General features: G+C 39.8%; 1 protein-coding gene across 1 annotated transcript in view; it reads right to left on the reverse strand.

Annotated features, from left to right (window-relative positions):
• Positions 1–2224: 2224 nt before the first annotated feature.
• The window catches only part of NDNF (neuron derived neurotrophic factor), a 40723-nt gene continuing 30872 nt past the window's right edge, over positions 2225–12075 (reverse strand). The window contains exons 3-4 of the mRNA XM_014866482.3: positions 5948–6072; positions 2225–4251 (exon numbers count right to left, since the gene is read on the reverse strand). Of these exons, the coding sequence (XP_014721968.2) occupies positions 2858–4251; positions 5948–6072 (1519 nt within the window). The 3' untranslated portion in view covers positions 2225–2857. The remainder of the gene's footprint in view (positions 4252–5947; positions 6073–12075) is intronic.

Consider the following 12075-nt stretch of genomic DNA (forward strand, 5'->3'; position numbering starts at 1 on the left):
TAAAGCAATTGACTAATGATCCTACAGCCTCGAGTTTGTGTGTGCATGTAAACCTAGATTAGAATACTTTGTGTTTCTAAAAATAATCACAAAATTTTCTTTCTTACAAGTTTTAAGTTTTCAGTTATAGGTTATACACACATTGTTATGGAAATCTGAAATGGGCTTTAAGAATGAGCTGCTTTGAAATCATAAATAAGACAAAAAGCTTATTTCCTTTTGGAAAATGATCCACAAGTGACTTCTTTTTTTCCTCCCAAGAATTGGTGATTTATATTCTGGTAGGAATTTTAAAGTCTGGGCAATTCCACAATTTATCTGTTTTGACTCTGAGAACTTTATTTTTATTTCTCTGGTCTTCAATTTCTTTTTGCACCTGAAAAATAAAGATAGTAAACTTGAACTAAATGTCCTTAAAGATTCCTTCACTCCTCAGCGATACTCTGATTGTCCTTGGTATTCTAAATGCCCTGTTCTCAGCTATCTTGGAGCTCAATGGAGACAAGCTGGTGCTTTCATTTTAACTACTTTCTAATTTTTCTTTAATCAAGAACAAGTTTTTCTTTCTTGTTCTCAGTTCACCTGAATGCTCCTAAAATCTGAACACATTAGTAAATAAGAGAGCTTTATTTTTAATAGGTTTTTCTCTTTCTTTATGAGTGATAGAAGTTTCACAATGTGTATTTAATTTTCCTATAATTTTTAAAAGGCAAATTTCACTGGGGCCAGGAAAGAATTCTCAGATTTTATCCAGACTATGTAGAAACCACCATCGCAGCTGGCTGGAAAGTAAAAGCTTGGTTAAACTGACTTGGCCTGGTTCCCAGGGTTTCCCAGGCATTAAACAATATCGGAGAGTTAAGTCCATCACTTTCAGAAGCTGCAATAATTCTTTGATTCACTGTAGTCCCATTTAGCACATTGTTCTGTAGTAATATATTTGTGAGTAATATAAGAAAGTTGATTCTCCTTCCAAAGGTATCAATTTATAACTTAGGATATAACATCTCTGGGATGTTGTCAATTTTAAAGTTCTCCTTCCAAGTTGGTTGGTTACATGGCCATTGGGTACCTCTTCTTTTTTTCTTTTAAAAAATTATTTCAGGTATCATTACTGTTTTGCGCAGATGTGATAAATTTCATTTTGATATATTAACACTGATGAGTTGGAAGATACGTTTTTAAGGGGCATATTTTTTCCTAAGGTGAGCAGAGCACCTTTCATAGGGACCACCTCTTATAGTACCTTAGCCACAGTGACTCTATACTCCACAGGAGTCTACTCATGCACGCCCACCACAGGAAAGGTGGTGCTAGTGTAGAAGGGACAATATAGAGGTTAAGGGATTAAACCTGTCCCCACTTGCAGGTACAGAAACCCTTTGTAATTTAGAATCATAGAATCCTACAAAAGACAATGTCTTATGATGGAAGCTATCCTGCAATGTTGTCTTATCCAAATCTGTCACCACCTAGTTTTACAAATGGGACAGAGGGACAATGGGAGGTAACGGATTTTCCTAAAGTCACATAGCTTAGGTGATTGTAAATTCCAGACTCTTCTGAATCCTGGTCCAATGTGCTCATGACACCTCATGCATAGACCCTATGGAGAATGAAACTGCCCTTTTGTATAGAGTCTTTGATAAATGGTATCTGTTATTACTTGCCTAAATCTTACCTTATACCTAAATTACTTTTTAAGAATTCATGAAAACTCAAAGTTAAAAGTATCTGCCTGTTAATATTACAAAACAGCAGCTCCGTAGTGTTCTCATTACCAATTACAGTCCTAATGGGTGGTTGCTCAGTTGCTTCAGCTAGAAATCAAGGTCATCATTTTGCTAGTGTTCAAGCAGATGGAAAATACTGCAACTATCCCAATTTTGTACTTAAGATAGATACTTATTTTTAAAATAGAAGTAATATATTTTAGGTCATTAAGGGCGATTTGTTGAATACTTATGACCTACCATGTGTGGTTTGTCCGTCGGACACTTAAAACAAGTCCATCGGAGCTCTCTCGCCTCTCACAACAGCTAGCTCCCATTCACTGTCAAAATGCAAATCGTAATAACTGTCTCGAATGCCACAGTAACTTTAGAGAGATGCAGCATGCCTTTATAACTATTAAAAAAGCGTCAATTCTAGTGCCAAATTATGTGAAGGCGCAGGTCTGGGGACAGAACAGAAACTGAATACACCAAGCTAGCTGCTTGGGAAATGAACAGTATATAATCTAATATCTTTAATTTTATGTACATGAATATAACGTATGTCAACTTTGTACATGAGATACATACAGTATTTAAACATTTTACTCAACAGATAAGAATTTACAATAGCAATATAACTGACTAGAGGCCTGTCCACTTAATATACTTAGATTAGATCTGTACTTTAACAGGAAAAGATTTTAATAGTTTACAATCATAGAAACACTGACATTTGAAACAAGACTTTATAAAATAATTTATATATATCCTAGCATCTATAGAGAGGAATGATTTGCATTTGTGGATGTGTGCAATGAATGGCATATTTTAAATTTTTAGGTAATAAAATAATTTAGAAGCAGTTCATGCAGTGGTCAAAGCAAGGGATGGCAGTTCCTTCAAGATGTCCTCTATCTTGGACATCAGCGGCCATCAGACACTAGGTCCCGCTGGGGCACACTCGAACAAGTCTCCTCCAACAATTACTTATATAAACACCAATATACACAAGTTGATATCCTTCATTCCACAGTACAAGTTCAGCTCACAACTTCTCTCAGCTGTGAGAGTAGTCAGTCTATACTTAAAGTGATTTAATGTCTCTCCTGGAGTTCTACATAATACATCTCTATACAAGGTAACTAACAGAACTTCCTGGTTTTCACGACTTTACTCTGATACTTCACAGAGTGGCCCCCATGTCCTATGACATAAACATCCAGCAGGTAAGATTTTCCAGGCTGAAGACCCTTAATGGTTTCTGTGGTCACTGCTTTTTGCAGGTTTTGACTGTGGAAATATTTACAGAGGACCTTTTCTGATTTCTTCCTTGTATCTGGTCCCAGGCATTGGTTTTGTTCTCTTCTCTTCTGGTCTTCATTGTAGTTTTCATCCACTTCCTTTTTGTAGATGCAAAACTTGTTCCTTTCCTGAGTGCCCAGCCAAGCCACGGTGGCCGAGGAACAGGTGCGCAGCTTGTCGAAGGCTTTGATTCTCGTGTCTTCCGGAAGAGAGGGAAACGCCTGCTTACTAGGCCTTGTGGTGGCCAGGATTTTCAACATAGATGCTCCTTTCTTGTTTCCTTTCAGTCGAATGAGATATTTTGCTTTGGGTTTTCCTCTAAGCTGAAACTGCCGGATGCCTTCCACATTCTGAGACAGAAGCAGCTTCCCGTCTCTTCTCACTTGGATTTGGAGAGCATCCAGACAAGAGTGGATGAACAAGGTGACTTTTTGGTGAGAAGAGACTGGAGCAAACCGTAGAAACTTCGCTCCCTTCCTTTTAACAAAGACATCTGTAACTTTCCCATCTTTTAGCTCAACTGTCTTCTGTTTCGCCTCTTCCTTGGTCCTGGCGAAGGTGCCGACGTAAGCAGTGCTCATGTTGCTGTTGCTGTTGGCCACAAAGACGTCGAAGTAGTACTGGGTGTCGGGTTTCAGATCCGAGACGGTGAAGATGTTCTTGTTTCCTATGCAGATCTTCTGAATGTCCACCTTGGGCCTGGAGTACACATGCCGGCCCAGTTTGGGAGAAGGCTTGGTTAGGAAGCTGCGTTCTTTACCCAAATTATCTGAAGGAAATCCGAAGTGGGCAAAGTCAAAGGGGCTAAAGTCTAGACCGGGTTTTGGTGCCATCATAAAAGCATCATCCGCACTCAGTTTGGCTTCCACTGCACACAGACTTTTGAAGTTGTGCTCTTTGTTGATGACCACACAGTACTGAATGGGCTGTTTCAGCAAAGAGGCTGTGGGGCTCGGTTTCCAGGCCAAAGTGACTGTGGTGCGGCCCAGGGAGGTAACATCCACCCTTGGGTCATAAGGTAATTCAGGATAGGGCTGATCAGACTCTGGAGTTGTGGTGGCATAGACTTTAAAATGTGTGTCTTTCTCTGTTGAAAGAAGCTCCAACTGATATAAACCAGATGGAGAACTCGAAGATATAAAATACTCCACATCGTTGCCTTTGTAGGAGAATAACTCTGTGCCTTCCTCATTAATGATCTGCTGCTTCTGCTGCTCCAGAGGTTCTGGATCACCTAGGAGACACAGAGAAGCACAGGATACACATCAGGGCATATGCTGCGGCTTGCCTTAAGTTGCGTTCTTAAGACTATCTTAGTTTTTCCCCATTATAAAAATAATACATGTTCCTAGTAGAAAATTAGGAAATGGGGAACAAGATAAAAAATCATCCATTAATTGGATTAATCATGATCCAGAGACAGTCTTCTATTAATATTTTGGGTTATTTCCATCCAGTCTTACTTTTACATATTTTTATGCAATTGATCTTATTGTTTCATTTTTCTCTGTAATTTAATAACATTTATCATGCATATATGTACCTAGACAAACCTCCACGTTTGAATCTTGTTTTTCTCATTTAATATTACATCATCAAAGTAATAATATTGGTTAATTTTTGACCATTATAAATAATGCTCTTATAAATTTGTAAGGCTTTTCTGATTTTAAATTCTTTCTTCACGACAGACTCCAGTTAGTGGAATTTTTAGGTCAATGATTGCAACCCTTTTAGAGATTAATCACAACAGTCAATCTGCTTACCAAAAGGATTCTATTGGCTTGCATTTGGATTGGCCAGCCACTTCACTGATTTCAGTTTTGTTAGCAGGACTGGACAATCTCATTAAAGTACACGATGTAAAGCACCAGTAGAGACCTAATTTTCAATGTGTAGAACACGTGCCCAGGAGTAATGTAGGGGAAGTATTGAAACCAGCCTCATTTTTTCCATCTTCTGTACTCTTATTATCAGACATCACACAGATATCCGTGTGTAGAGAGGTTTAGAGGACCTGGAGAGAACTGGGCAGCCAGAGTGGGAATGAACCTTTTCTAGCTTATCTCTGCAGAGTGAGGGCGGGGTATGTAGAATTTCATATACCTAAACCATGAGATTAACACGACCATCACACAACTAATCATCTTCTCCATCTCAGTCTCAATGCTCCCCCATGCACTGTCAATATTTTCCTAATGACAGCACTCCCTAATCAGTGTTTAAGTATCACAGCTTGCTAGCACCCTGTGCCTGGCACCCATGGTCAAGCCTCACCTTTATGCTATGATGTCTTCGCCCCTTAAAGGGAGCTGCATCACTCCAGGGCCTCAGCAGACTCTCCTCATTTCCTTGTAGCTTGCTATTTGCTTTCTACCATCTGCCTCTTCTTAAAAGCCTAACCCACTCCTCCTGCTGACTCTCTTCTCCTCCTGGACTTCCAGTGGTGGTGAATGCCCTTTGCTTCTCTCTGTTTCCACCCTTTACTCCCCAGAGATCAGACATTCTTAACCTTGGACACATATCAGAATCTCCTGGGGGGGACTTTTAACAGTCCCAATGTCCAGACTACACTCCAGGGCAATTAAATCAGAACCTCTGAGGATAGAAGGCAGACATCATTAGTATTGAAAGCCCTCAGTGATGATTCCAATGTTCAGGCAAGATTGCAAACCACAGCTAGAGAAGCTAGTCCAAACCTCTCGCCTTTTCCTTGTTCCTTCAGTCCCCACACCTGTCTCTCCTAACCTTTCATTTTACCAAGATCACTGTCATCTGATGCCATCCCCATTTCCCTCATTTCCACTGCAAAATTCCCAACTTCACCTATGAATCTACTCTGGTTTTCCCACTAACAGAGGGCTGTATGTTTCATGAGCCTTTTAGCCATCCACGCAGAGGTCTGGGGCCAGATCTGTCGCCCTGCTTACCTGAGCCTTCCCCGCTCGTCTCTTCCGGCAGCTCCTGGAGGCTCAGCTTCCACTCTAAAGGTGCATCACAGGGAGTCACCGTGACTGATAAGGGAGTATTGTCTTCTTCAACCATGAAGAAATACCTGTGGGAAAATGGACCAATCAGACGGAGATAATTCATTCTAACACTCACAGTCATGACTTACTGGAAGAATCATTGGTTTAATTTTTATTCACTTAACAGAGAATAAAACTACTGTTTGACACAAATCTTGATACTTTCAGCATTAACTGTGGAAGTCCCATAGCCCAACCAGGTAAATCTGCCACCAGATTTACCATCAACACAGTGTGAAATCATATAAAGATGTTGAACTAAAACATGCTATTTGAGTTAAGAATCAACACTTCCCTGTTTTGGGGTGTTATTTAACATAGGCCCTTCCACTGCAAAGGAAGTCACAACCAAGAGGAATTGTCAGCTATGTTGCCTTCCAGGTGCTGTGTTTTCTGTAAATTTGCTGATCAATTTGTAAGTTACCCTGAGGGCACTCTGACATAATCACCAACTATTTCAAAAGATCATTTTCACAGCATTGTAGTTCTAAAATGCATGTTGGTCTCTGCCAAAATAACAGTTTTCATGTTTTTCCATGATTGACTTTATTCACAGCTTTACTATTCCATATCTTTTTGGATAGAGTTATTTAGTCACCATTTGAGAAACATTTTTAAAGTAAAGATCACTGTGTTAGTCAGCGGAGAGACACATTTCTCTATCACTAAGATTGTTACTGCACAAAATTGGGGCTCTCTTGCCTGATGTGCATCAGAAAACCCAATTATTAACAGCATCAGCTTTTGGGAAAAGAAATCAGCTTTATTGCTAGATCCATCTGTGAGGAAACAGGGGCGTATGCTCTCAGATTTGTCTCCCTGATCCAGTGCTTGAGGCACAATTTATGGGCTGAGGGGCAGGGCGGTCTGAGGTGTGGAGGTAGATGATTGGAGGTGAGAAGTGAGGTGATTGATGGTCTGCGCAAGTGTAATCAAGCTTATAGCTCTTCACAGGACACGTGTTCACAAAATGGTGGTGCTAGTGTTATCTGAGGGTGGAGTTTTTAGCTCTTTGACATCAAAAAGGTCACTTATTGGGCATTTGTGCAGGCCCAGTTGATGGGTTGGTGGTCTCAACTGGCCTGAACTGGACAAAGGGTCTCAGTTCCTGAAAAATCACTCTTAATTACTCTGCTGATAAGATGGGGTCAGTTGAACTGGTCTTAGAGGGTCTGTGGTTACAAGACTTTCTGTTGAATTAACTTATCCAGTGATTTTAAAACAAATTTAAAAAAATCCAAACATTCTGCTCTATGCTATCCTTTGAGATTTCTTTATGGCTCAAGAGACTTTTCAAAGAGAATAAAAATATTGCCTAACTACATCAATGCTATATATTCTTATTCTGAATAACTTAGATAATTTCATTTAATTATCTTTCAAAGCCTTTAATCTTGCAAATGGGGAAACACTGGTTTCAAGTCTAGCCAGCTCAGAGTTACTCGCTGGTTCCATGGCAGAGAACAAGCAAGTTCTCCCTCCTGTAGATTGGACCTCCTGGGTGTCTCTTTCCTCTCCATTCTCTCCACATCCATCACCAACACTCTCCAAACCGACCACCATAGCCCTCTACTCTGTCAGTCTCCTCCGCGGTTCCTACTCACCTCCCAACCTCTAACCCGTGGTGTGAACCAGGGGTCTGTGTGTGGACGTCTCTCTTCTATGCTCGTTCCCTGTGGCTCACGGCTTTAACCTATCCTATGTCAACAATGCTCAAATTTAAATTGTCAGCCTGAACTCTTCCCTAAATTTTAGATACAACTATCTTTTTGCCATCTTCACTTAGATATCACTGAGAATTTGAAACTTATGGTATCTAATCCAAACTTCTGATTCTCTCCCCCAAATCAGCTTCTCCTGTAGTCTGTCTTGTCTCAGTAAATGACAACCCCAATCTTCCAGTTGCTCAGGACAAACATTTTAGAGCCATGCCTGACTTTTTCTTTCTCTTCCACTCCACATACACTGAATCAGCAGACATTTTTGGCTCCACCTTTAAAATATACCGAGAATCCATCACTTGGTCCCATTTTCCCTGTTAACTCCTGATCCAAGCCACCATTATTTCCTGCCTGAGCACTGCAGTAGTCTTCTGACTGGTCTCCTTGTTTCTACTTTGGCCCCCTTAGTTTATTGACCCCTTTCCAGGTGAAGTGATCCTTGTCCACCTGTCAGAACATACCACTCCCCACTGCTCCAAACCCTCTAAGGGCTTCTTGTTTCATTCAGAGTAAGAGCCAGAGAACTTGAAATGATTTGGGTCCCCAACCAAATCTCTAAACTCGCCTCCTCCCCGTCTCTAACTCCTTTACTCAGCTCCTTGCTGTCTTTGGAACATAAATGGCAGACTCCTGCCTCAGGGCCTCTGCACTTGCTGTCCCTCCACCTGAGATACTCATCCTTCAGCTATTGACCTTGCTTGCTCAGTCACTTCATCAGCTCTCTACTCAAGCACCATCTTGCCATTGACCTGCTCTCATTCTTTATGTAAAATACCACCTTCCTCCCCATGAAGCTCCCTTTCACTCCTCTTCATCTTTCCTCAAAGCACTTATCACTACCTGACATTATATATTTCTTTGTTTACTTTTTTATTTTTTCATCTCCCCCAACTAGAATGAAAGCTACAAGAGGGCGTGGCATTTGGTTCACTGATGAAAACTTAGACACTAAGACAATTCTTAATAAATATGTGTTGAATGAATTAATGAACAGCTTTAGATTTTAGCTTTTGGGAAAAAGTCCTGAATTGTTCACAGAGTCTAAAGCTTCCTCCGTGGTGGGGCCCCTGCCTATCTCACTGTCACGTCACTGTCCCTTTTGCTTTCTGTGCTTGAACCGCATAGGGCTTCTCTAGTTTCCCTGACTGCACGCCATCTTAGAGCCATCGAGATACTGCTTTCTCTGCCTGAAATACACGTCTCTGCCCTTACTAATATTTCAACGTCACTCCCTCAGGGATACCTTTTCTGACGACTCATTCTGGATCAAGTCCTCTTATAAACTCTCAGAGTTGCCTATACTTTTTACTTTGGGTATTTATTGCAATTTGTAACTATATATTTATATTATTATTTGGTTAATGTCATTTTCCTCACAAGGGCCCACTTAGAGTTCATTTTCCATGTCTTTGTATTTCCAGCACTTAGCACAGATTTTTGCATGTAGTAGGTACTTGATAAATATTTTGTTTTTTGAGGAAGATTAGCCCTGAGCTAACATCCGCCACCAATCCTCCTCTTTTTTGCTGAGGAAGACTGGCTTTGAGCTAGCATCCATGCCCATCTTCCTCTACTTTATATATGGGACGCCTGCCACAGCATGGCTTGCCAAGCGGTGCTCACCTCTGCACCTGGGATCCGAACCAGTGAACCCCGGGCTGCTGAAGTGGAATGTGCAAACTTACCCGCTGCACCACTGGGCCGGCCCCAATAAACATTTTTTAATGAATGAATTACTAAATGAATGAATAGAACTGAAGAATTCTAGCACCAACCTTACTGTTCCAGCCTGAGCATACTAACACCTAGAGTCTGTTTCTATCTGAAGATACAGAATCAGAATGGAAATATACGTACTTTCCCCCTCACTATTCAAAGATGAATGAGGAGATGGAGGGTGAAGATAGGGCTGTGGGAAGGCAATAAAGACCCTATAAAACCAAAAACAACTTGTTCATAAAATAGGGAAGTTAGACAGTTATCCAGACAAAATAACTAGATGACAGAATTGTTTACTGTGTGGAAATTTTATGTATCATAAGCACCCTAAGAACAGATGTCAGATGGTTTAATTTTCAATTCAGTCCACTTTTTGAAGAGTGGAACTTTGTTCCTTCGGCCAGGTTGCATGGGAGATATTAACCACATAAGCACAACTGAATCTATCTGTGTTATAAAGAAATAGGTGTGACAAAATAATTTATTTGGCCTCATGTAAGTAAAAGAGCATTCAAAACTTTTTGTTTTTGTTTTTTATGTGGGTAGCAGAGCTAGCCGATGCTGAAGCAGAGAGCAGCGTGCAAGTTCATCTATTACCTTCTGTTTTCATTTCAAACAAGAAAGTAGTTTATTTCCCAAAATAAGCAACTGTGTCTTAGTAAGTTAAGTATAGGCCATAGGCAACCAGTAATAAATAAAACTACACTTGCATTCCACAAGGTAATCCTTATACATATAAAACAGCAGGGAGTTCCTCTAAGTCAACATTTTCACATGGAAGCACTTATGATTAGGGATAAAGATAATCTGAATACAGTTTAACAATTTGACAAACATTTATTGTCTACCATGCACCAAGCACTCGTGGAGATAGTGGCCACGAGAGAGGACGGGGCATGGGCTATGTGCTCTAAGTATTACTGACCAGTGAGGGAGGCAGAAAGGAGATGGATATGCTCCAAATTATAATGCCAAAGCTGAGGGATAAACACTCCATGAGCCATTTAGACTGTGGAATTTATGGATAAACATAAGAATAATTAATGAGTTTGTTGTCTTTTGCTATTTGCTGCAGCTACACTTTATCTGGAATTTCATCTTCAGCTGTAATATCAACAGTGTCTAAGTGTGCCTCTCATTGCATATTTCAGCCCCAGAAATGTTTCTATTGTGGCTGCAACTCTTTACTTCACTAGTGTAAGTTAACATTTCATCCAAATGTAGATATCAAAGCCCTCAATTGTTATTTGTGGGAAAAAAGAAAGAATGAACAAATGAAAGAAAGAAAATCAGAGGGAGGAAACGAGTATGTGCTGACTGTTTTCAAATGTCTTGTAATAAAAACACGTTGTTTCAAAGAAAAAACTGCAATTTTAAAAACAACTCAGAACCAAAACTTATTTAATTTTTAAGAGACTAGAAGATCAAGGTTAACCTATTTATTTTCTAAACTGATTATGATTACATGGTGTGGAATACTGTACTTAAAAAATACAGCAAAGCAGGACACAGTGCTTTTGGGAAATCAAAGGAATTTTTAAAGAAAAATTTTGATTCACTCAAAAATTTCAAGAGACAAAATACGTGAAAAGCAAAGTGTGTTCAGCAAGAATTCAGCTGCTATTTAAGACATTTCAATTATTAGGACTGCCTCCTATGTCCTGTCCTGTTTTCACAGACTGAGCCTCAGTAAGTAGGAGGACATTGAGTTCTTTCAATGGAATCATCCTAGCATTTTGTGCCTTCACTCTTATGTCATTGAAATGATATAATTGAATTGTCATTGACATAAATTATGTCAAGGACACAAATTGAATGTCATTGAAAGATTCATAATTATTTTATATATTACTGATAAGTCAGTTCCTAATCTATGACATTCATTCAAACAAATAATTTCATTCAGGCAGGGCTAAAATGATAAACAATATATCACGTCAGTCAAAACAGGAAAATGGATCACCTGCTGTCATTCAGACTGACCGGATGGTACTGCGCCTGGGCCATTCCAGGGAAGGGGTGAGCCGCCTTCCTTTAGTATTGTGCATCAAGGCTGAAGTGACGGGAGAAAGATGACCCAAGAATTTGAAGCACCCCAATCTTTGGAAAATGTATTATTGATGACATGACATGGTCTTCTCCTTTGGAATGCCAATACATCCCAGGTTAAAAGGAGAAATTGTATTTGAAATACAGCAGAAAGAGGTTTGGGCAATGCAAAGTAAGTAACTTTAAATATATTTAGTTTATATGATATTTATATACACATATTTATTTATATGATTTTTATATATATATATATATTTTTTTTTTTTTGCACCAGAAGATTTGCCCTAAGCTAACATCTGTTGTCAATCTTCCTCCTTTTTTCCTCCATTTTCCCTTCCAAAGCCCCAGTACATAGTTGTGTATAGATGTTATGTTCTTCTGGTTCTTCTGTGTGAGCTGCCACCACAGCATGGCTTCTGACAGATGAGTGGTGCAGTTCTGCACCCGGGAACTGAACCCGGCCACACCAAAATTAACCGCTGGGCCATCAGGGCTGGCTCTATATGTAATTTGTAAATGTCAAAATATTGAGAAGCATTA

The sequence above is a fragment of the Equus asinus genome, chromosome 3, assembly GCF_041296235.1.
Source record: "Equus asinus isolate D_3611 breed Donkey chromosome 3, EquAss-T2T_v2, whole genome shotgun sequence".
NCBI classification, from domain to species: Eukaryota; Metazoa; Chordata; class Mammalia; order Perissodactyla; family Equidae; genus Equus; species Equus asinus.